The 26915-nt window shown below is 37.6% G+C and overlaps 1 protein-coding gene across 11 annotated transcripts in view; it reads left to right on the forward strand.

Annotated features, from left to right (window-relative positions):
- Positions 1-17582, forward strand: part of thrb (thyroid hormone receptor beta) — a 137638-nt gene extending 120056 nt beyond the window's left edge. For 9 of the 11 annotated variants that reach the window (XM_042506649.2, XM_088090098.1, XM_088090097.1 and 6 more), the window contains 7 exons: positions 897-997; positions 1112-1259; positions 2530-2735; positions 3787-3873; positions 4248-4394; positions 6425-6683; positions 8360-17582. In XM_042506649.2, coding sequence (XP_042362583.1) covers positions 897-997; positions 1112-1259; positions 2530-2735; positions 3787-3873; positions 4248-4394; positions 6425-6683; positions 8360-8601 — 1190 coding nt within the window. In that variant the 3' untranslated portion in view covers positions 8602-17582. The remainder of the gene's footprint in view (positions 1-896; positions 998-1111; positions 1260-2529; positions 2736-3786; positions 3874-4247; positions 4395-6424; positions 6684-8359) is intronic. The other 2 variants (XM_088090100.1, XM_088090092.1) reach the window with 1 other exon arrangement.
- Positions 17583-26915: the final 9333 nt, after the last annotated feature.

The following is a 26915-nucleotide window of genomic DNA, read 5'->3' on the forward strand; positions in this document are numbered from 1 at the left end:
GTTTACAAGTTCTTGGGTATTTTTGGTTAAGTGTTAAAGTGACTGATGTAGTTTCTATTGTTTTGTGGTCGTCTTTGTAGATTGTGTGTGAGGTATATGGGTTTTTAATATTCTTTTGTTAGAAGTGTTGACTCCTCTTTGATCAATGAATCAATCAATGTCTGGGATTTAATCATAAATCCAAGATTTAAGGCGTCATGCAGTGGCAGGACTTGGCTCATCTGATGCTCAGAGTATTTGACTGAGGCGGGGTTCCTTATTGATTGATGGAGAGGCAACAGAAGGCTGATGCGAGATGTATTATTGCTTTCTTAACAACCCCCCTGAAAAAAGGTATTGATCAGTTTGCTAACCTCCAGTCCCCGAATCTGCAATGGGGTCAAAGCACTGAACTCATTAAGCCAAATCCCAAAATTGAGCCAGGTGTTAACCAGAAGCAGATGTCGGTGCTAATCAAGTATTAGAACTGCTAACACACGAATCAGCCTACTTTTAACTGTGCTTATGTGACTTTTCGAGGCCGCTATATTACTTAACCTGTTTGCACCTATGTGTTAGGAATGGACACAAAGGAACAGCTGATATACTGTACAAAGTATATAGATAGTTTGTCTTTGATCCCCACAATTTCATTTTCACTTTCTCTATCTGAAAAGAAAAAGAAGCAAAAAACATTACATTTAAATAAAATGTAAAATGAAAAAAATCTGATATTACAATTCAAATTAAAGTTAATTTCAGGTTAGCGTCAACTAAAATCTGGTCGAAAACACAAGTATGTGAGATGCCCCAGTGAATTAAACCACAGCAGTTACCGAAAATATTTCAGACTACAAATCCAGTGACCTTTTTTCCCCCAATAAAATATAATGTTAACCATTTTTTCTTCTCTCCAGGGTACATTCCAAGTTACCTGGACAAGGATGAGCTATGTGTAGTGTGCGGGGACAAAGCCACAGGCTATCACTATCGCTGCATTACCTGTGAAGGGTGCAAGGTAACACAAGCGAGTCTTGTTTCGTTTGTTTTTGTTTTGTTTTGGGGGGGGTTTCAGCTCATTTTAGTGCATGTTAACAAGGGTTTTCTGGACACCTCCCTATCTGCTCTCAAGGGTTTCTTCAGGCGGACCATCCAGAAGAATCTCAACCCGACCTACGCTTGTAAGTACGAGGGAAAATGTGTCATCGACAAAGTGACCAGGAACCAGTGCCAGGAATGTCGCTTCAAGAAGTGCATTGTGGTGGGAATGGCAACCGACTGTAAGTTTTACAGAGAGCCACATGCTGTGGCGGCTACTTTTTTTTGCTTGTTAGTTTATGTGTTTAATGTATCAACCTGCATTGAGACCATAGATGAAACTAGCTTCTTGAAATTTATATCCCGTGCAAATTGCATAATTTAGAGCTCAAATTAGCCAATTTATCAATAAATTGATCAACAGATAATTAATTGGCATATATTTTGATTTTTTGATGCTTTTCTCTTACGTACAATACTAAACTGAATATCTTTGGACTGTTGCTAAGTTACAACCAGCAGCTGGGAAACTGATGCGCATTTATCAATATTTTCTGAAATTTCATGACAAAGATATTAACTAATCAATACAGGGGAATAATTGGCAGATGGATTTATAATGACAACAGTCATTAGATTCATCATTGTTCAAATGGATGAACAGAGGGGTGAAGCATTGTGCTACAGGAGTGTTTTAAGCAGTTCATAAAGGCATGCTGACACTTTCTTGGTAATTTGCAACTATGGTTAACTGTGATTATTCTAATTCTAATTTTTGCTGGCGAAAAAGAGGCTTAAAAACTACTAAAACAAAATATACTTACTGGGGAAAAAAACTCTTTTTTTATGCAACCAAAATGTCAAAAGTAACTTTCATGAGCTACAGACATACTGAAATAGAGATGACCATGATTACATTACCTAAACAACATTGATACCATGGGAGCAACTTGTAAATAGATAACTCCCACTTGTCACCTAAAGTGGCCAGATTCTTTATTATGAGTAATGTTTAGCCTTTATAAAATTTAAACAGGGGAGTTACATACAAATTTGACCCCGCACAGTTGTCATGACTGTGGAAATTAGCAGAAAATCTTTTTTTTGTATCAGGCCAAATATGTTTATTTCTGTTGTAAAGTTGGATATTTTAACAAAGAGGTCTGTAGGGATTGACTCATTCTTGGATTCAGCCTCAAGTGGCCATTCGAGAAACTGCAGTTTTTGGCGGTTGCTGATTGGACGCAGCAGTCAAAGCATTTCAAAGCCTCCTAGAAAGAAGTAAAGAGCTTCTTGTGTCTTTTGTGTCTACTATATTGTTAAAGGATTATTATGCTGATTGACTATCAATAAATATCATGCTTTAAGAATATTTTAGGATTGTAATTTAAGCAGCATTGCCCAGTATTTTCACCCATGTCACCTATTCATCATACTTTCCTTCCTCCTCTCATCCACTGTCATTGTCTCCCTTTTCTTTCTTTTGCCCCTCTCACCCTCCTTTTCCCACAGTGGTTTTGGACGACAGCAAGAGGCTGGCCAAGCGGAAGTTAATCGAGGAGAACCGGGAGCGCCGCCGGAAGGAGGAACTGCAGAAGACAGTGTGGGATCGACAGGAGCCCACCCAGGAGGAGTGGGACCTCATCCGTATGGTGACTGAGGCCCATATGGCCACGAACGCGCAGGGCAACCACTGGAAGCAGAAGCGGAAATTCCTGGTGAGATCTCCTCCCTCCCTCCTCACCACAGCCCTCATTGTATCGATTACCCACTCACCCCTGACCCCCACCCTCACCTCCCCTCCCACCCCTCACAGACCCTGTACACATCATGCCCCCTGTCTCCTCCACTTCCACCAAAACCACTGTTCCTCTGTTCCCTGTGTTAATATGTCCATGTGTTTTTTTGTATCTCCTTGTAGAGTGGGGAGAATTAGCTGGACGATGGTGAAAAGTGTGTTCCTCAACGCAGCAGCACTTATTTATAATGGAACATCTTATTCTTGTCTTGTTTTTGTGCAATGATCTTTAATCGCTAATACTAATAACTTGCTTCTTTTGTGCTGTTTCATTTTTCTCTCTTTCTGTTTGTAGCTTTTAATTTCATACTTTACCCTTTTATGACTAATTTTGCTTTTCTTTTCTGTAAAGTCTAATCGCTCTCTCCAGATTGAAAGTCCGTTTCAGCTGTTGACTTGGGTTTCTGTGGTATGATCAGAAAGAAGCACAAAACTGAATTAATTTTTTTTTTTTTTTTTTTTAGGATCTCGTTGGTCATGAATTTCCGAAGACTTGATCAATGAAATTTGTTTCGATCTCCGTAAAAGTCGCTTTCCATGAGTCAATAAACGCGCATTTTGCGAGATCTAATTTTGGCACTTTCATCACATTAGTTGGTGATTTTTAGTAAAACTGTTCTTAAGTAGTACTTTTGGAAACATTTTGTATAATGTGCAAAAAAATGAACTGAAGTTATGATTGATTTAAATCGTATAGATGTCCAATCACGGCTCGATTTCGCTTAAATAGTCGTCCACGTTTTCGGATAAAATAATGAATTTCGGTGTCGTCGAGTGCTTCTGAGGACCTGTTTGAAGTCATGGCCCTGAGTCTGAATCTTACCATAGAAACCCATCTTGGATTTCTGTATTCACCTGTTTTCTATCTGCACACTCTTTCATCTGTCTTCAGTTTTAACTTGTTTTCTTTTTAGTTGGCTTGACACGGGTTCTTCATTGAAACTTCACGATTCCTGTTGATTATCCAACAGGTCGAGGAAGCTATGCTTCTTAATGAAATAACATGTAATTTATTCTATACTTCTGACCAGAGTGCAGCGGGGGTGAAGGAAACTAAGGTAAGGACACATAATAATTTCAAAAGTGATTAAATGCCTTTTCAACATGTGCTTGATGCAGTGTTACATGCTTAACACATTTAATGAAGTGCAATAGATATATGAGTGCTACATGTCAGTAGTGATGCGCCCTCATTCACATCATGGCGAAATATTGTCAACTCAAAAGTCAAACGCTTCACTTGCTTTCAAGCTGTCTCATTGTCGTATTTGACCGTGAATGCTTCTCATCTTAAACTTGAACTCGTTTCATATGTGATGCTAAGATCAATACTGTAATACTCGATAGTAGAAAAGTGTCTACATGCTGTTTTATTTTTTTATTCAAACTTGAAGACTATTCATACATCGACCTTCCCTCTTTTTTCTTTCAGCAAGAGGATATTGGTCAAGCGTCCATGGTCAATACACCTGAAGGAAACAAAGTGGATATAGAAGCCTTCAGTCAGTTTACAAAAATTATCACCCCTGCCATAACCCGAGTGGTGGACTTTGCCAAAAAACTGCCTATGTTTTGTGAGGTAAGTGACAACGTTTAACAAAATGTAGATAGACATAGTTGTAGAAAGTTCTAGCGCCTCCTCTGCTGGCACAGCGGCATTCGAGGAAAAGCTGAAACCTGAGTTTCTAATTCTGCAGTCACGTTACAGTGGATTTACAGTGAAGCCGCCAATGAACGTGGCTATTGTTGGCTTATCACAGATATATTGGCACCATGAATGTCAGCCAACCAGACTAGGTCAAACGCTAGAGCGCTTTTAGTTTGAAACAGGAAGCAGCGGCATTTATTCAGTCACAGTTTGCCCTGCTTTTGTTGACCAGCCAAACAATTATGTAAAAACATTTTAAAATGAAAAACAATACCCTTAGACACACCTTCACAATAAAAGAGAACTGCCCTCTCTCGAGCTGTACCCACAGATCATTTAACACGACCCCCGTCTCCTCCTCAGCTCTGGTTGAGGCTGCACAGCCACTATCAGAGCCGAATTCTGCTGATGTCAATAGTTTATAAAACAGGTGAATGAATCAGCCAAACCAATTAATTGGTCAACCTCTAGTCACGGGTTGTTTCTGAGGTGGCAGCACCTGTTCTGATATCTTAAAACGTAATATTTAATAAAATCTCTCATACTTTTAAGGTTTGTGTTTCATGCAGACATGACTGTACTTCAAAAAAACTGATGCTGATGATGTTGATTGATGTTGAACCTCGCTTTCTAACATCCTAAAATGCCCTTTTGGCCAGGGTTAAATAGCGAATTATGCTAATGTTACACAATGTTAATGTGACGACAGGATCTGATGATAGCACTGTGGTTTTCTGCACTGAGACAGGAGTATGTGGATGCAGCATGAAGTTGTTACATTTTACTGATGTAGCGGCTGGCTAGTTAATTGGCAACAGAAAATGACTGACTGTCAACGGCATCAACACTTGCATCATCTGTCACTCCAACCAATAGTGAAACTTTATCACTCATACGTCAGACACACAGACAAACTAATGCCTTTACAGGGCTGGTCTTGCCGCTGCGGTCCAGCAAAAAAGTAACATGAAATCCAAAAAAAATAAAAATATTAAGTTCTTAAAATCTCAATTATATGTTCAATGTAGGCCTCAAATTCTAATCTTATAGTAAGATTGTATACCACTCTTTAAGTAAAGTTACAAAGCACTCTAAAACAGAACAACAAAACCATTTCAAAATAAAACATACTAGAATAAAACATTAAAGGAATGCAGAAAAATGTGCGCATCTAATGTCTTTAAGATTGTAATTTAGAGTAAATACTTACAGATGGCAAACAAGGTGTCAAATTCACCAAGAAAGCAAAAAAAACTTTTTTTTTTGCATGTCTAATATATTTTCCATTATCTCTTGAAAGTATTCTTTAAAGAAGTGTGTAATTACTGGTACTTATAGGGAAAATAAGTTAAAGTTATTTTATCTAGTTGTTTATAATGTATTAACAGTATTTTATAAAAACTGCACATAATTAAATATCATCACTGATTTATTATTGATATACTGCATGTTTGATTTTATGATTTCCTGTATCCAAATTGCCCTTTTACATCTTCAGCTTAGCCACTGTTAGCCATTATTTAAATGGTAATGTACAAAGTGAATGCTGTTTTTATTTTACATGTAGTAAGAGCCAAATTACGCAGTTCTTTCTCTGAGAAAATCTAGAAATTCTACAGTATTACAGATCAGTAAACCAAAAAAAGATCAGCTTTATTTTTAGAGCAACTATGTCAACTCACAAAGTTAGCATCATCTGCTGCAGATCATTTAATAGCTTGACTTTATTTATGTATTTATATATAAGAATTATGTTGCTACATGTAGTTGCTGCTTCATGCTAGATTTCAGAGAATAATTGTAAATGTTTAGAGAATTTAATGCTCAAAGTTTGTGCCATCATTTACTTTTTTAAACAGTATTTATTTAATTTTTTTTAAATAAGCGCACGCTATTACTACATTACCTGTTTTCTTCTACTAACGATCTTCTACTAATGATTTCTTTCTCTTTTTAATCAGCTGCCTTGTGAAGACCAGATCATCCTGTTAAAAGGCTGTTGCATGGAGATCATGTCACTGCGAGCTGCTGTTCGCTATGATCCGGAGAGCGAAACCCTCACGCTCAATGGCGAGATGGCAGTCACGCGAGGGCAGCTTAAGAATGGTGGCTTAGGCGTAGTATCGGATGCCATCTTCGACCTTGGCGTGTCGCTGTCCTCCTTTAACTTGGATGACTCTGAGGTGGCTCTTCTACAGGCCGTCATCCTGCTTTCATCTGGTAAGTAACAAGTGTCGGGACTCTCATCACGCAGGCATACATGAGCTCATTAAGAGGCTTCTTATTTTAGCCTGTTATTCTTTACATTACTGGAAACCATTTTCCAACGTCCCAAAGCATTTTTTATTAGTCTTATCTGAGAGACCAGTGAAGCAGTAGTTTTTTAATGGCATTATACACACAAAAATACAACAAAATGAATCCTAAAAGGTCACTTGTCCTGCTGTTTCAAAAGCAATGTCGTCTTTTCAGTAATGCTTTGTTCCCTCCTGCACAGATTGTGCGAACAGTTTTTGTTTTGTTTTTTACATGAAATCCATACAAGCCACAGTTCAGTCGATTAATCACCATAATCATTTTGGGGAGCTTTGCCCAGCTCGCTTGGTTTTGGCTCCAGCACCATTTCTCTGTGTGACGCTCTGCATCTCATTGAAGATCAATACTGTTCTGCTGTGTGTTGTACATGTAGACATGACACGGGGTGAACCTGCCCATCTGTCTTGTCTTCTACAGTAGCCACTAGAGTTTAATCAATACAACATTTCTGAGGCAAAAAGGCTTGATTGAAAAATGGCACTTCGAGCTTTAATAACTGTCTTTAAAGTTGTTGACATTTTTTGTCGAAAACTTTATTTTAAAAAATGAAATTATTTGCCATTTTTATTAGAAAAGCCTCTGAAATGAAACATTACGTTGAATGTAGAAAAAGATTGTATCGTATTGTGTAATCATTTTTTAACTCTAGATAGGTATAAAGTTCACAACAGACCATTTGGGTGATAGTTTTACTAATCACCTTTTTTTCTACAAATAAGTTAAGTTTCTTAGTTTGTTTTGTTTTGTTTTGTCGTTTTTTTTTTACTGGCTGCTTGTGTTTCTTGCACCATTGGACTAACTATGACTAGCCATGTTGCAGCATTTGCAGCCAACCTATTAACATGTTAGCACAGTGTTATTAATAATGGAAATAATGGTCTAATCTGTAAGAGCCATGTTATGCTTTAACCCTGACAAACCAACACAGTCTCACAGAAATACGTGAAATGACATGACCTCTTAACAGAGTATTGCGTGAAAATGTATGTTATTTATAAACTGTGCCACGAATAAATTCATCTCCTGAATCAACTAACTATTAATTCTATTTGTTCCCAGAAAGACAACAGTTAATTCTCCAGATCCACTTTGTTGACAATCCGACAGCATCCAATCAAGTTGTAGAAGAGAACACAGAAAAACGAATGTTATGTTACTGAGCACCAGTTGGAAAAAAAAGATACAGAAGATAATTTCATTTGGGTACAAAAACTATGTGGTGGTCAGCAAAAACGTATTGCTGTGTGCAAAATGCGCAGGTTTAACATTAAAGAAGGAGACGCACCAACCACCAATAATTTGTATTAAAAAAAGTTTTTAAAAAATGGGTGGATTTTTTTTAAGGATTTCTTGGGGTTTTAATGATCACACTGTTGTTAAAAATGTCATGAGACTTGCTTAACACACAATAGCTTGTTTAGAACTCGACACTCAAAGTTTAATGAGTCTTGACTTGGGACTTGCCTGTCATGATATGGGACTTAAATGCAAAGACTCGAGACTTACTTGTGACATGTAAAACAACGACTTGGTCCCACCTCTGCTAACTGAGATACTGATTCACGTCTTCTTGTCATCAGATCGGCCGGGCCTGAGTAGCGTGGAGCGCATCGAACGCTGCCAAGAAGAGTTCCTGCTGGCCTTTGAACATTACATCAACTACCGCAAACACAAATTGGCGCATTTCTGGCCCAAGCTGCTAATGAAGGTGACGGACCTGCGGATGATCGGCGCCTGCCACGCCAGCCGATTCCTTCACATGAAAGTGGAGTGTCCCACCGAGCTATTCCCTCCTCTCTTCCTGGAGGTCTTCGAGGACTGACCAATGGATTTTAGTGTATGTGTGTGTGTGCATGTATGTGTGTGTGTAAGTATGTGTGTGCATACGTCAGCGCCTGGGCACCCTGGTGGTCTCAGGGGTGGAACCAGCAGAAGGCCCGTCACAATGAACTTTCTATTAGCACTACTGAGTGTCACTTCATTCCATAGTTTAGGAGTAGCTCTCTGGTCTAGTTTTGGATGGAACCATTCCTTACAGTGCGGGTACATGTGAATAGCATTTTGCTCTTTTTTTTCTTTTTTTTTTTTGTTTTGTTGTTGTTAATGTTGTGGATATAACCTCTCACCTCGGATTTTACTCTAGTTTTTTTTTTTTGTGTTGATGATTGTACAGTTTGCATAATGGTGATTTTATCAACACTTGTTCATTCATTAGAAACCATGCAGATGTTGTATTTTCCTTCCTTTATGTTGAAAAACTCAAGATGGCTGCTCACCTGACACACATAATAAGACGTTGGTAGTGATCCGTTAGCCCTTTCCCCCCACCTGCTCGACTTTATCAGACCTATTTGTTGGTATATTAACTGGCATATAGTCAGTCACCCATCTGGTGAGTGTATGAACTGTTCAGTGCCGCACCATCATACTATGACCTGACCCACGAACAGCAACACTTACTCTAATGGTCGACAGCTCACAGGCCTTTGTAAGTCGCACATAGGGGTAGCCACACAACACAAGTCGCAATGCGGCGTTCTAGAAATGTCGGAAGAATTTGAATTTTGCAGAGTAGGAACTCGAGGCAAAGAAAGAAACCTGGGCAAGATTTGGCAACATTAACTTTTCTGAGATGGCGTTATTTGACGGCACATCTATCCAGCAGCATACTCTGTTAACACTACACAACAATACTGTTTATAATCCTCAAAACAAGAGTTCATTTTTCAGTTAAGTACGACCATAATTCTGCCCAATACCTGCCTTTGTTGTAAGGAGCTAAACATGAAGGTTTGAATTGTGAAGGCTGGCAAACTTTGCTAAATATCATGGACCACTTTAGGCGTTGCATTAAGTCAGGATATTAGGGCCATTGCAGAAGAAAAAAAAAACCTCATAAAAAGAAAGGGGATGGTATTTTGGGAAAATAGTCAGATTTATAAGATTTATTTTGGAAATGTGAGTAAAAAGCATCTGCCAAATGAATGTAAAGAATTTGACACCTAAATAAGTAATATAAGAGACGGATTTTATACATTTATTGAAGTACACCACGTAGCTTTGCCTTTGACATGTATGTTCACGTTTGTAGAAAATTTCAAATTAAAAAATCTGGTCATTTATATCAAGCGAAACCCATTCTAAAGAGCTTCTTCATGAGTATTAATGATGCTGAATTGAGGAGTTAATGCTAATGGAATAGACAAATCATATTTTAGTTTATATTAAGAGACTATAATGTTCATATGTAACGTTTATTCATTTTAACCAAAACGCTTTTTGGTTGCAGCGCTCCAACAGCATTTATATAGTAACTAAGATATTTATATATAATCTAAGCAACTACTCAAAGTGCTTTACAACATAAGCACCATTCAGCCATTTACGCGCACATTCATACATTGGTAACCATGGCGACCATACATTTGGAAGTAATTTGGGGTTCAGTATCTTGCTCAAGATATGAATGACTGACACTTCCGATTGGTAGACGACCAAGCGCTCTACCTCCTGAGCCACAACCATCCAAGCTCTGCGACTTCTTATTTGTTAGTATTTGTTATTTATTCTATGTCTTATGTTGTAGCAAAGAGAATATCTTTTTGGAGTTTGGAGGATTGGTTCAACAAAATATGCAATTTGATGATCATCAAATTAGTCAAAAAATTAGTTTATTGCAGTCCTTAACAGATGCATTATTTATAATCCAGTATTTAGAATGGCATAAGTACATCGATCCATGGCCCTAATACTCTGTCGCAGCTGCATTTGGAAAGAAAAAAAAACAGTATTTTGGTGAAAGAAACCTTGCTTGTGTCCATGTATTTTTGGCCTCATTTTTACAACCAACCATGCAAACACACTATGGTTGTAATTTCAAACCACCCATTGTTGATTCAAACTTCCGACATTGACAGGAACGCAGCAGTAGCATTGAAATGAGCCTGTTCCATATTGCCAGAGACTGGTCAGGACTAACTAAAGCACATAATGACACTGATGTCAGGAAAAGACAATCATAGAGTACTCGTTTTTTGTGTGACAATGCCACATGCTGTGCCAAAATCAAGTGAATGATGCCCTCCTTATTGTATCCCTGCTGGGCTTGACTGGTTATGCTATCTAGTGCATGCCACTCGCACAGAGTCGTCCCTCGGACTCGTGTTTTAGTCCACATTTGCAGCTTCTACAGTGCAACCGGTATGAGTTTTAATGTGTTTCATCTCGGCCATGTTGCCTCACAAGTCCCACATACAATGATTTTAACCGTCTTTTTTTTCTCACAACTCCCTGAATATGGGGTATGTTGAAATAGTGACGTCATGGTGCTATTGTGGGTCGGGGAAATGGCTGGTTGAACTTTATTGTTATTAACATGCAGAAATGAACATTATCTGTTTGTATAACAGCCCACCACCTTCTTATGATGGCATGCGTATACACTAACACACAAACATGCAGATACAGTACAAACGTCAACCTGTACACATACTGTACACATGCACATATATGCATGTGCCTCGAAAACATATGGGTCGGACCCCACCACTGTGACCAACCGGTGGGATTTGGAGGCCAAGTGAACATTGGCTGACCCAAAACAGTATGATTCATCATCAGCACGGTACACTGAGAAAGCTGGTGAGATTGTGAAAACGTAGCGCTCTTTCCTTTCTTTTACTTTAGCCGGTATGTCTTTTTTTTGTTGTCGTTCTAAAAGCCTCCCTGGTATTGTTGTTTGCAATGTGACAAACATTTGCTCTGTATATCTCGCTTTCTCAAGCTTCACACTACTCCTCAAAGCAGCTTGTGTTTTTTTCCCCCCTCTTTTCTGTGAAGTGATGCCTTTTATCAAAGCAATAGACTTGCTGCAGTGTTTGAATGACCCGGACCTCACACACACACCTCGCAAACTGTACAGACTAAAAAAATAAAAATGCACAGACAATCAGAGGGAGAGAGATTGATGGGGGAGCTGGCACCCGGGCTCAGGCGGACCCAGTTGACAAATAGGGCTGGGCCATGCTGAGCCAGAGCCATTTGGAAAAGTAACATTGGCCACGTTTACATGCACCCCTGTTGTCCATTGTCCTGTTGAGGTCATCTCTATGTCAGGGTGTTTGCAGGAACCTTTGATAGCCGTGACTGAGCCTGCCTGGTGCCACTGGTAAACCAGTTAACAGAGTAGTCCTGGTAGACAAAACATAACAAAGATCAAAACAGATGTCCCATTAGTTACTACTCACTGTTGTTTATGCTTGATAGACACACTGAATAAGAAGAATGTGTGAATGTCAGTTACCACAAGCAGTGACTAGATGAACAAAGAGGGGAAGATATATCTGGTCAGTTGTCACATTCGGGGCTGGTTGCACATATTGTAGACCAATCTATAGACTTAGGTCAGTCTTAATTCTTAGGCTTGTCTAATGGCCCTTTTCAACCGAATACTCCCAGGAACTGAACTCAGGAACTGAATGAGGACTTAAAGATCCCTTTGTTGCATTTGTGTTTGCATCTGAAGAACTGTGAGGATTAGACTTGCATCTTACATTGGCAAATTAGTCCTAAAAAGTATTAAAAGGAATAAAAAAGTATGACTTTGTTTGAGACTTAATTTCTTAATGCAATGAGATGACAACACCATTATCTGGTTGTCTTTTGTAATGTACTCCTATGACTGGTGGATGTGCATTGAAACAAAACTTGTGCTTACTCTTACCTCTTTATTGAACTTTATAGACTTTTCAGCTAGTCTCAGAAATTCGGCTGCATCAACAACATGGAAAGAAATTCCCATGCTAAGCCCCATGCTGTTCTAGCAACAAGTGTTGCTTGGTCGCTTGGTCGTGTTCTGTAGCAGTTTGGAAGCTTGTTCTTGACAGAGGTAGGACCAGGTCATTGTTTTGCAAGTCACAAGTATGTCTCCAGTGTTTGCACACAAGACCCAAGTCAAGACAGGCAAGTCCCAAGTCAAGTATCAAATCAAGACTGTCAAGTCCCAAATCAAGTACCAAAACAAGACAGGCGAGTCTAGAATCAAGCCCCAAGTCAAGATAGGCAAGTCCCAAATCAAGTTCCAACAAGTCCCAAGTAGAGACGGAGAAGTCCTGTGTCAAGTCCAAAGTCCTTATTAAAATTTGCATATTAGTTTGTTGGAAGTTGTTGCATCTCCATCTGTAATTTTATACCCGTGTGTTTTGCATACCTTAATTAGTATTTGTTGACTAACACTTAGCTTTTGTACATGAATGACTTAGTCAGTGGTATCATTTTTTTCCCACTAGTACTCAGTACTGTTATTACATCATGGTTCTCTCCTGCAACATGATTGGATCCTACTGAATTGGTTTCAACAAAGTGGATAATTTGGGAACGTTTGTATCGACTTGCTGGAATGGATTAGGGTTAAAGTCTCAGGAAATGAAGGGGATTTAAATGATTCATGGCACAGTTTTTAAATAACAAACTTTTTAATCTTTGGGCTCGGGGGAAGGTATCAAGTATTCTAAGGTCAAAAGGCTCAAGTCGTAAATCATTGGTGCTAAAGACCGAGTGGAGTTGCAAGTCTTTCTTTTTTTTAAATTTTTTTTTGTCAAGTCTAAACTCATGAAATATGTGACTCTAGTCTGACTCGAGTCCACACCTCTGGTACTTGACCCGTCTGTGGCATCAGTACTTAAACTCCACCCTGATAGCTGCTGGACCTTCAACACATACTACCTCAGGAGTAGAGACAAAGTATGACCGAGGAACCAAATCTGGAACTATATTTCAGGGTTCCTGCACAGGTTAAGGGCCACAATGAGAGTTGCACAAAATAAAAATGGAGTCATTTCAAAGTTGCATTAGTTGACTTTTTTTCTGAGACTAAGGGACAGAACTTTACAGCAAGTTGACAGACATACTACGTTGACGTAGAGTTGGTAGGTTGTTGTGGCTAATGTGTTGGCAAAACTATGCACATTTGCTCAACTAGCAGGAACAGAGCAGCACTTGCATTCACTTGGAGTCTTGCTTCTGACCATCTTATTGTCCAATATCTTAACTCCTTTGAGCTCTAGTCTACCATTTTTTAAGGAAAATATCAAACTCTTGATCTACAGGATATTCAGCTTTTTTGCCAGTTCATCACTAACTTTGCCTGTTTGACATTGGGTTGTTGAAAGGGTTTATTAGAGCTTTTTGGCTGAGAGTGGCATAGCTATACATTAAATTCTTATTGTTTACCTAAAACTAAGATTAGCTAAACTACAAGCCTAAAGTTAGCTCGGATATTTCAGAGCAAAAAGAGCTTTTATGGTAACAATTATGTCTGTGTCCCTCTTGACCCACTAACTCTGTAATGTCCCCAACCCACTACTTGGTATATTGAGCATAATTTCTTTGACATGTGTCCAGTGATCTTTCCTTCCTTCTTAAGGTATTGCAAATGGTTGTGGGATATTTTCAGCAATTTCCTTTGGTAAAAACAAGAGGATTATTTGTACCAAGAACTCTCCCTTCAGTCTTCTGGGCAATGAGTGTAAAATTATGGTTGACGTACATCTGAGCGCATGTTTAAAGATTGTTAAGATTAGACGGTTTTTGAAATTGAGGACATTGGCATTAGTCTTAAATGTGACTGAAGTTAAATCATTCTCAAATCCGAAGTTTGACAGTCTGTGCAGCCAGCCCTGGGTTCCTCATAGTAAAAATATGAACTTTCAAGGTTAGTGGTTTTTCAGGTGAGTCACAAGGCTCACTCCAAAATGAGACAGATTGCATTCTGAAAGTTTTCTAGGACAGAGTAAATAGTCAGTTCATAACCTTGCTATTTCCCTTAAGGTGTATACTAAGGAACTCACCATATCTTGTGCAAAAGAAAACCAAAATTTATAATTTTACTTACAAACTTGAAAAAACTTCCTATTCAAAAAAGTTAATAAGCCAGATATTAGGGCCGTCTCCTTTAGTCATAACATTTCATCTCATCTCAATCAGGTTGAGTTTGTTTTGGGTTTTTTTTCTTGTTTTTTTTCATAGCACAGCGACCTAAACCTTACCTCACCATTAAATAAACTTCTTAACCTCAAAACGATCACTTTTAGTTGATTGGTGGCAGCACTTCATAACATACTGAAAAAATTGCGATCATTTGACAAGACATGGCCTTATAAAGTTGACATAGCTAAAATATTAGCTATTGCCACTTGCACACCTGCAGACAAGGAGCAAGCATTACTTTGTTTAAGTTGCATTTCTGGTGACCTGATGAATGTAAGTCTGTATTGGCTCAGTCTCTGTTCTGAGAAAAATATCTGGCTTTTAAGCTGCTGCTGTAAGTGCTTCAGTGTGTTCACCAGCTATCCGCTAACTCGTCTGTATGACCTCTGTTGGGGTGGAGGTAGCGCTTAGTTGATAAACCTGAAATCAGCTGCCTGTTTAAAGAGTTGATGAGATTGTGAGACAAAAAAACAGCAATGTTGTTTGCTATGAAACCAAAACAATGAGCTGAAAGATGGTAAAATGCTCAGTAGAGCTGTTGAGCTTTTGGGGATTCTACGCGGGCTCCTCACCACAAGTAACACCTTCACACTACATTGGACTCATTATTCACATTAAATTTTGTTGCTTAAAGCCCAAATAACATCAAAATATAAAATAGAGTAAGTATCCCGAAAGTTAACTTCTTAGTAGTTTATGATGCAAACGTTTGTGTTTTGTAGGTTATGTACAAACTGGAGTTTAATGGCCGTTAGAATATGTTAGATTTTTACACGTTGCACTCATAACCATAATTACTTGAATTATAGTATGCACAGAGCTGTTGGTGCATGTAAACATAGTCAATGCTGCCTGCTGGTTCAGATGATGTTTACTGTTCCTGAAAAGGTGTCAGCACGCTGTTACCTCTCCCACGAGTTGTTGCTTTTAAGGTTACTCAGTTACAAACCATTAGCAAGAGAGAAAAGCTATTTTACAGTACAAAGGAAAAAGGATGTATATTTTCAGACTGCAGATTTTTTTTACGGATGTTGTTCGCATAATATGAACATATTGTTTTGCATAGCGTAAAAAAAAATACAGTATCTTGCTCTCAAATCCATTTCCACATCTCTGCAAAAGTACTATGAGCAAGACATTATGAATCATAAAAAAAATATTAATGCAGCATTAGTTCCACTATTTAAAAGATAACTGTAGCTGGAATTCACTGTCAGTATAAAGCAGCACAGCTAAATACATTTAAAGAGTAACGAAACCCCAGAATTATGGCTTAAGTGCCTCGGTCCCAGAAATTAAAAAAAGAAGTACCCACAGGAACAGTGTCGTAGCCTCATAAGATCATCCTGACGAAGTGTGCTCGATATTCTGTTTCACTCTGTATCAGCCTGGACTCACAGCTGCCCCAAACTTTTTCTAGAAATTACAATCCATTCGGGCCAATTAGGGATCTGCGTCGTAGTTGACAACATAAGCAGTCAGGGACTGCGTTGTTGTAGATGACAAGATATGCAGGCCGCTGTTTGCAAAACAGTAATGACAGCTCCTGGAGCAACAAGCACTAACCAGGCCCCAAGGAAAGCTGCTTCCCCTTGCAGTAATTTCTCACTGGCCACTTGTAGTATTGCAGCAAAAAATCCCCTACGGCCCACAAAGTATTTTCCCCAAAGACCATTATATGAGATACGTTAATAAAACTGTTGACAGGACATCTCGAACTGCAAATAAGGTCAATTGTAAATCTTTCTATTCTGAATTTTTGAGCCATGGTGGGTTTTGTATTTGTAAAACTTTCATTGAAGCCGTTTAAGAATCAAACCATCATAAAAAAAAAAAATTAAAAATAAAATTACAATTTTAGTGTCCATCTTGTGATGCCAAGGACTTTTCCCACAGACCTACATTATGAAGAATTAAGTAAATCAGCGGATGCATTTTTTTTTATGCCAGATTCTCCACATTCCCCGACTCATTTTACTATAGAAGATGGATTCTTTTAGTCCAATAACATTTCAAAAGTCTAGAAGAGCCTCAACAGTAAATTATTTCATCCCCATTCAAGTTAGCAGGCTAAACCTAAGGTTAGCTGCTGAAAGACTTTGCAGTGTGCTTGCTCTATGGGCACCATGATGGAGAAGATTGAGGTAAATTTTATATCTTGACTGACAAATTTTAGAGGCTTCGTGTACCACTGAGAAGCTTTCATAGGAATTAACGCATTCCCGCCTCCATGCGTTTAAACCATTGGAGAGCAGTCGCAAAGAATATTTACAATATGAAAAGAAAAATAATCAATAAAAAAGTCAAATTAATTTATACTAAATGTCAGGATTTGGAACAGGAATCATCACAGACACAACTTAATACCCATATACATTAATTTCAGCTGAAAAAAAAGGGGTTTGGGGGTTTAGTTACTCTTTAAGGTCAAAGTGTAACCAGCGTCAGAGAAAAAGTCATCCACCGTCAACACAGATTTCTCTCCTTGTGTGTTTGAGTGTATTCTTGTTCAACTCCTCTGTTTAACACGTACTGGAAAACCGTCATGGAGAGAAAGGGAGTGAGGTAAGGGTTGCGTAGGTGTAGGAGTGAATCTGTGGCAGCAAAACAGAAGATGAGAAAATTCTGTTGCAAATTTGCTGTCTTGCACCCGGCATTTACCTGAAACATTGTCCAGTAATGCATTGTCCGACTCTGGGCAGTGCTTTGACATGAACGTGGAGGACTTTGGGAGGAAATTATTTTAATGCTCATGACTGACGATGATTGCAGCTAATGTGAATCGGCTCTTGAGAATAAAGGTGGTTTTGAGAGAAATTGGTTTTGTGCTTTTGTTTTTGTTGCAGTTGTGTAAATGTTCTTACCCTTGTACTAAAATTGCATGTAATTGACAGAAATTTTAATATGTCATTTGTAGGCTGTCTGATTGATCTGCACTGAGAGCTGTTATGATGGTTATGAATTATTGATGTAGTTTTAGGGTGACAGATGCACTCAGCGGATTTATATACAGCAGCAATATGATATAATGCTGATATACATCAGAATTCATGTCAATGAAGGCTGAACCATGAACAGAAATCACAGATCACTTGCATACTATTTGAAAAGTTTACATTGTCAGTTGTTTACAATCAGTATGGCTGACTATACCTTCCAGGAATGAGCTAATCAAGCACAGGGGATGAGAAAGGTGTATCTGCAGGTTTGCAGGCAGTAATTTCAGGACTGCAGACCTTTTCTAGTGCACTATATTTTCCTTTATCTTTCTGATCTTATTAATACTTTTATACCATTGCTTTGAAACGTTTTGAAACGTTTCAAAACCTGTTTGCTCTACATTGGCATCTGCTGGTAGAAGCCTGCATTGCCCCCATGTATCATTGTTTCAAATCAAACTGCTATTAATTTAGTTCTTGTAGGATATGGTGACTATTTCATATCATTATTAACTATGTGACTTGATGACATTGGTCTTACCCTATGCTACAGTTAGTTTTTTGAACATTTTAATAGTTTCATTCATTAATGGAGACTTAATCTGTCTGGGTTTGGTACCGATCACGTGACGTTTCGAAACCCGTCTTGATCATGAATCTATTATAAATTAGTCTCGATCATGGATCTATTATGGATCTACCTGCCGAAGCCGGAAACAGCAAAACGCCATCTCAAGATCTCGTGCGAAAAATATCGCGAGATTAGGTCGACCAATCAGAGTAGCCGCAGTAGTACCAGCATACTAGTTTGAACGTCTTTTTGTTGTGAGTTTGCTGTGAGTTTTGGTGCTTGGATTATTGATTATTTTTGGCTTTACGACATCGGAATTTGGGATTACGGACATCGGACTATCTGCTGAAACCATCGGTTTGACTCCTGCCTGGTTTGAGACTTCGTTTTTGGACTGAACGAGCTCAAGTTAGTGGCTGGCGAGCTAACAGCTGTTGTGGTGGAAACATCCAGCGATACTAATGTGACCAAATAAGAACTAACTAATCGAGGAAGTCGATGATATTAAAAAGTCATTAAACTTTCTGGCGGAGGAGGTCTCTGCTGTTAGACAATAGCAGAAGAATATCCTGGACCTGGTGGAGGAGGTAAAGTCGCTCAGGCTACTCAATGCGGAGAAAGACAGGCGGATCGCCTACTGGAGAGGAGTGGAGGACTTTGAGCAGTTTATACCAGGAGAAACAACATGATCGTTACAAGGCTTCAGATTAAACCCCGGTCATGCGCTCGGGCGGTGGCCGCAGACGATGGGGGGGAACCCGGAGAGATGGATGCTCATTCAACAGTGGACTGTGCCAACATCGAGGCATGGCACCCTCTGCCCTGAACAAATGCTAACGACAAACCAGCCATCATAGTAAGGTTTGTAAACAGAAAACACAAAACTGCTCTGTTGAAACAAGGAAGGACACTCATAAACGAAATGCCTACATCGCCAGAAAATCAAACCACACGAAGAAACAGAAACAAAATCAAAACACATGGACTACAAACTGTCAAGTGTTCATCAAGCTAAACGGCACAGCAGAGGAAGCCAAAGTATTGGTCGTCAGGAACACAGACGAGCTGGATAAATACCAATGAGCAACTTAAACTGGACTGTAAGGTATCATCACAGCACAAAACCATGACACACACTGAAAGAACTCACTCATCTGCATCTGGAGACAGTAATCACCTAACTCACAACAATCATTTCTACTGTAAATAAATGATCATTGCTGTTACTATACAGAAAGAATAGTATAATCAAACTATTAAGACAGGTTACAGATTATCAGTAATCCACTTTAACTGCAGAAGCCTGCATGCAAATTTCAACATCAAGGAATACTTATGTCAATTTACACAACCGTTCAACATAATAGCTATATGTGAAACTTGAATCAACCCTGATAAAGGAATAAACTTTGTTTTAGATGGATATGAATTCAGTTATATAAATAGAAAAAATAAGAGCGGAGGAGTGGCTATGTCCGTAGATAAAGAAAAAATGAATTACAAAGTGTTGGAATGTATGACAACTGTGGTGGACAATTTACTAGAATTTATAACAATTAAAATCTTCATAGAGAAAAGAAAAAAAATACATAATTAGTTGTATATTTAGGACACCAGGGTCTAGTATTGAATATTTCAGCGACTGAATGGAGGGAATGTTCTCAAAAATAAGTCAAAAAGTACTTTTCATTTGTGGGGATTTTAATATTGACCCGTTCAATCCAAATTTAAAAAAAAATAACTGCAGATTTTATCAACACAATACATAGTATGGGCTTATTCCCAAAAATGATCAGACCCAGTAGAGTAACATCCCACTGTGCCACCTTAATAGACAACATATACACTAATGACGTAGAAAAGAATACAAAAAGCAGACTTTTGATCAACGACGTCAGTGACCACCTACCGGTTTTCACTGTCTATGACATTAAACACAAAAAAATCATCTGTACAAGAAACCAGAATTCAGACGAATGAGGACAGAGGAATCAATGAACGCACTAAAAGATGATTTGCTGGCACAAAATCGGGAAAACATAATCAGGATAAGGATATGTACAGTGCATTTGAAACATTTTAAAGGACATTCACATTATTACATGATATAAATTGTCCCATAAAACAATACAGCAGAAAAGTATAGAGATCATCCATGGATGGGGGATTGCACAATGCCTGCAAGAAGAAAAATACATTATACAAAGATTTCATAAAACAGAGAACTAAAGAGGCAGAAAATCAATACAAAAAATATAAGAATAAGTTAACTAATATTATACAGAGATGTAGGAAGGACTACTATGGTAAAATATTAGATGAGAATAAAAATAATGTTAAAAGAATATGGAATATATTGAATAGTATTATTAAAAATGGACCTAAACAAATAAGTTATCCTCAGTATTTTATTGATAATGAAAAGGAAATTTACAATATGTACAATGTGGTAAATAGCTTTACCAAAAGTTCTGTGAATGTTGGACCAAACTTGGTGGAAAAAATCCCTGATCCACCAATGACAGCTGAAGAAATTAATGAAAGTTTTATAGAAAGGAATCCTAGATATATGTTTCTGACGGCAGTGTGAGAGTAGTAGTGTAAGTGTAGAGACAAAACGACTTTCATGAAATAGACATGACAGTAGTCAAGAGGGTTATTGATGGGATTTCAAAACCACTAACATACATCTGCAACTAGTCATTCCAAACTGGTAAATTTCCAAACAAAATGAAAATAGCCAAAATCATACCACTGTACAAAACTGGAAACAAACACCACTTCACAAATTACAGACCTGTTTCTTTACTTCCACAATTCTCAAAAATTCTTGAAAAAGTTTTTAATGACAGATTGGACAAATTTATTAATAAATACAAATTACTTACCAATAATCAATATGGATTCAGACCAAACTAGTCAACATCACTGGCATTAATAGATTCAATTGAAGAAATCACAAACTCCATAGATCATAAAGAATATGCAGTTGGGGTAATTCTGGACCTCAACAAAGCCCTTGATGCAATCAATCACAAAATACCGAATAGTAAACTGGAACTATATGGCATCAGGTACAGATTTGGTTATGTCGGTGGCAGGCAACAATTTGTGAAGTTGTTTGTGAAGAGTTTTCTTTATTGTGTTTGGACATTGCTTGTGGCGTCCCACAGGGGTCAGTGTTGGTTTCTAAATTATCTAATTTGTTTATTAATGACATATGTACAGTATCCAAAAAATGGAAGCTGGTATTATTTGCTGATGATACAAATATTTTTTTGTTCAGGCGAGAATCTACAACAATTAATAGATGTGATCACTACAGAAATGCAAAAGCTTAAAAAATGGTTGAATGGAAAAATGGAAACAAATTATCATTAAGTTTGAGTAAACCAAAATTCATTTTATTTGGTAATCATAATGCAAATACTCAAGTACAGATCATGTCGATGGTAGGGCTGGGCGATTAGTCAGATTTTGATTTTGATTACGATTTTAGCTTCCCTCGATTTTCAAAACAAGATAATCGTGATTAAACGGTTATTTGCAGAATAATGAGTCAGACAATGTTGCTCCTGTTTTGTCTTTTATTTTGTAAATTTAAGCGAAAGCTTTCAAAAGTCCAAACAGACGTTTCAGCACAGGTTGAAAAGAGGGGTATTCCAGAAACAGGTTATGTGAAAACTCGTAGTATGTTAACCCTGAGATGAGGGGAAACTCTATGTTATCCGTTTCAGAAAGAGAGTTAAGTCAAACTCTGAGTCAATCGCCATGGTAACTGACTCTGTGAACAGAGTTCTACCTGTCTCCTCCCACCTGACGCAAGCTGTCAGACACGAAATGTCCGTACTTTTGCAATCTGATCGATATCAAAGCAGAATTATTACACAGTGCCTTAAGTCAGGAGTGGATTTTCAGATCTCCATTGGATGTGCTCTCATTCCCCGATGAATATCTGTTAGGACGGTACCGTTTGTCATAAGAGTCAAACATTAATCTTAATAATATATTACATACATATCCAATCTCACACACCACCTTTTCAATTGGATGAGTAAAACTCAAATTAGTATTTTATTACATTTTCATACACAAAACACCAATATTTAAGTCTACAAATCAATTACTCCAGTACGGATAAAATAAATAAAAATCAAATTAGAAAATTAATACATTAAAAACAATAAAATAAAACAAAACTCCAATAATAAATCAAGTTAAAAAGCATCGAAAAAGCTAAAATACCACCATACAATAAAAGACAGTAAACAAAATCAATAATCAAATATCAGTTGGCTAAATAAAAGTACCACACCCACATTCGTATGCTTCATAATCTAATACACAGTCATCATAGTAATTCTCGGTCCCATAATGAAAGGTTAATATTTTGTTCACAGTGTGTGCTTTATATCAATATCAAATGTCAATATGCTCAGCAGGATATTTGGCGAGAAGACATATATGTGTTTAAATAGCATTTTTGGGGGGGTTTAAAATGACTACATGTTGAAATAGCCACTGAATGAATATTTACTTTATTTAACTTAAAATATGATTAAAACCAAAGTGAGGTCGGCCTACAATCATGGCCTAGCAAAATATGCCTTACCTTTCTGAATGATGTTTTTATATTTCATTTTCAGTTGCTTCCAAGTGCAATTCGTCCTGTAGGAGTACATCTAAGTGAAAATCCAAATTTATTCAATCCACCACTTTTTCACCTGTACGCTACAATTTTAATAAAGTGCTGTTAATGTTAAGTCACTGGACAAGTGCATTCAAACTTACGCATTGACACAAATGACACGGGCAGCGATTTTCTCCTGTGATATTTTTCTCTCCTTAGCTGCTGCAGCAATGTTGCTGTTCTTTTTAAATATGGGCTCATATTCGCTGTAGGCAGCATGAGGACCTTTAGTTCCAGTGGGGTAAAGTAGCTTGGTTTCTTTTTCTCAGCGGTTGCCATGGTAAAATCGAGGTTTCGGGGCTCCATTGATGATGGCTTTTCATTGAGGTCGTGCACTCGCTGAACTCAGGGTGAACATACTCAGAGTTAACTGAACTAATTCAGCTGTTCTTGTATTGAATACTCAAGAGTTTCCCATCTCGGAGTAAATCAACTCAGAGTTCAGGGTTAGACTCAGAGTTTGTTGAACCTCCTTTCTGGAATACCCTGGCTCCCTTAAGGTGGACTGTTAAGGTGGACTAGCTTTTCTCATTGTAGTGACACTCCCAGCTGCTTCTAAACAGATAATGGAGAAATGTCAGTGTGGTGAGTCTCCCCTGAGTTAGTGAAACAATCAATGATCCCAAGTCAACATTTATTTTGCTGTTACTGATACAGTAATTGTGATGTATTGTTAAATTCCATTAGTTGGGTTAGGTTTTATTATTATGTGAATGTGAACAAACTACAGTAATGTGTTACAGTCGTAGCTGCACCACAAAGCTTTCGTTGTTATTCAGTTCACTTTTATTTAAAGTTAAAGGACATCCAGTGTTAAAAATAAACACCAGAGTCAATGTTCAATAACTGCATGACGTTCTAAAGGCCAGCGAGTGATCATGTTAAATAATTGTTTAATAGGCGCGATTTCAGTATCAATCAAAATTCAAAAATCGAGCAGCCCTGGTAGATGGTATCAACAGGGTTTATGAGTACAAGTTTCTGGGGGTGATAGATAACAGGATCAGCTGGAAATCACACATTTCATGTACAAGCCAAACTGTCAAGAAGCATTTTTATCACTGAGTAAAGCCAAGCATGTTCACTGCATTTACTGTTTATACTTCAGAAAAGAGCCGTACAGTTAGTTCATAAAGCTGGATGTACGGATCACACTAACTCTTTCTTAAAGTCAAAAGTATTAAAATTCACTAATTGTGGGATTTCAAACAGCACAAACACTGTACAGGGCAACAGTCTACTACCGGGAAACATTTAAAAGCTATTCTTTGATAGAGTTGGAGTCTATGATTTAAGAGGGAAGTTAAATCTAAAAATTCTAGCTGTACGTACGTGGAGCTGAAGCAATGTTCAAACATGAACTGGTTTAAAAAAAAATGTACAAAAAAATGGTATTCACAAAGCACAGGGAAGATGAAGGGCTTTAGGATTCATTTGATGGCTATGTTTATTTATTTATTTTACTATATATTTATTTTGTTTATTTATTTTGGCAGATAAGACTACAGTTCTATGTATGTTTGTGTATGTGCATGTGTGAGTATGTTTATGGGTATACATGTGTATGTGTGTATATCGATGAAACTATATACGAGACAAATGAATTCAATATGTAAATACTAGTATATATGATAAATTGTTAAAATTAAATTGTTAAATTAAATTCTATTTTGTAGGGCATATTTGGTTACGATGACATATATTTATGTTTGTGTATAGTATATATATATATATATATATATATATATGTGGGTGTGTGTGTGTGATGTGGAGGGAGCATAAGCAAATTTAATCACTGGTGTGAAAGTAATTGTTCTTGTAGACCAGTTTAAACGCATGGCCATATTTTTCATATACTGAGCTCAAATGCTTTTGTTTTGTGTTTTTGTTGTTTCTGTTGTTCTCAGTAATACATGGTACCTTTTCATCACGCTTTCTGTGTACTGGGTTTTCATTTAATTCTGCCCATCAGTCTACAAGTTCCTCCCAGCTACTGCTCAAAGTGTTTGGAGTGGCAGAGACTTCAGCTCACGTTATCAGGATGGTTCAACTAAAATCAAAATGCAATTTAAAAAAAAAAGGTAAAATTACATTTTTTGTGTCCATCTTGTGATGGCATTTGGCCCAAAATGACTTTTTCCCATAGACCTACATTATGAAGAAATAAGTAAATCAGTGGATACATGTTTTTTTTATGCCAGATTCTCCACATTCCCCGACTCATTTTACTATAGAAAATGGATCATTTTAGTCTAATAACATTTCAAAAGTCTAGAAGAGCCTCAACAGTAAATTATTTTATCCCCATTCAAGTTAGCGGGCTAAACCTAAGGTTAACTGGTGAAATATTTTCCAGTATGGGCACCACGGTGGAGAAGATTGAGGTAAATTTTATATCTCGGATGACAAATTTTAGAGGCTTCGTGTACCACTGAGAAGCTTTCATAGGAATTAACTCGTTCCCGCCTCCATGCGTTTAAACCATTGGAGAGCAGTCGCAAAGAATATTTACAATATGAAAAGAAAAATAATCAATAAAAAAGTCAAATTAATTGAGACTAAATGTCAGGATTTAGAACAGGAATCATCACAGACACAACTTAATACCCATATACATTAATTTCAGCTGGAAAAAAAAGGGGTTTGGGGGTTTAGTTACTCTTTAAGGTCAAAGTGTAACCAGCGTCAGAGAAAAAGTCATCCACCGTCAACACAGATTTCTCTCCTTGTGTGTTTGAGTGTATTCTTGTTCAACTCCTCTGTTTAACACGTACTGGAAAACCGTCATGGAGAGAAAGGGAGTGAGGTAAGGGTTGCGTAGGTGTAGGAGTGAATCTGTGGCAGCAAAACAGAAGATGAGAAAATTCTGTTGCAAATTTGCTGTCTTGCACCCGGCATTTACCTGAAACATTGTCCAGTAATGCATTGTCCGACTCTGGGCAGTGCTTTGACATGAACGTGGAGGACTTTGGGAGGAAATTATTTTAATGCTCATGACTGACGATGATTGCAGCTAATGTGAATCTGCTCTCGAGACTGAAAGTGGCTTTGAGAGATATTGATTTAGTGCTTTTATTTTTATTGCAGTTGTGTGAATGTTCTTACCATTTTACTTGAATTGCATGTGATTGACAGAAATTTTAATGTCATTTATGATGGTTTTGATCTCAGCACAGCAGATGTTTTTGAGGCTTTAATTTCTTTTATGTTGTTCTTTTTGATCTGAAAAACTCTTAATTTATTTTGAAATGTACTTTTCTTTATTTATTTTTGGAGTTGATGTTCTTCCAAGTTGTCTTTCTTTTAGGTCAAGGTGAGAAAATTTAATTTAATGTATTTTTAGGAGCGGTCAAATTTTGACTTTTATCGCCATACTATACTATTGCCTTTTTTTCCATTTTTTTCAACATGTTAAAAAAATAGCTTTTTGGCCTTTTTTGGCCTTTATTCCTACTTTGCGTGCAATGACGCGTCTCTAAGAGCTATTCTATGTCGTTTTCAGCCATTTTTAGGAGCGGTCAAATTTTGAGTTTTTCGCCATACTATACTATTGCCTTTTTCTCCATTTTTTTCAACATGCTAAAAAAATAGCTTTTTGGGTTTTTTTGGCCTTTATTCCTACTTTGCATGCAATGACGCGTCTCTAAGAGCTATTCTATGTCGTTTTCAGCCATTTTTAGGAGCGGTCAAATTTTGACTTTTATCGCCATACTATACTATTGCCTTTTTTTTTCAATTGTTTTCAACATGCTAAAAAAATAGCTTTTTGGCCTTTTTTGGCCTTTGTTCCTATTTTGTGTGCAATGACGCGTCTCGAAGAGCTATTCTATGTCGTTTTCAGCCATTTTTAGGAGCGGTCAAATTTTGGCTTTTTTCGCCATACTATACTATTGCCTTTTTCTCAGTTTTTTTCAACATGCTAAAATATGAGTTTTTTGGCCTTATTTATC

This window comes from Plectropomus leopardus, chromosome 17, assembly GCF_026936395.1.
Source record: "Plectropomus leopardus strain MGB_pleo_1.0 chromosome 17, ASM2693639v1, whole genome shotgun sequence".
NCBI classification, from domain to species: Eukaryota; Metazoa; Chordata; class Actinopteri; order Perciformes; family Serranidae; genus Plectropomus; species Plectropomus leopardus.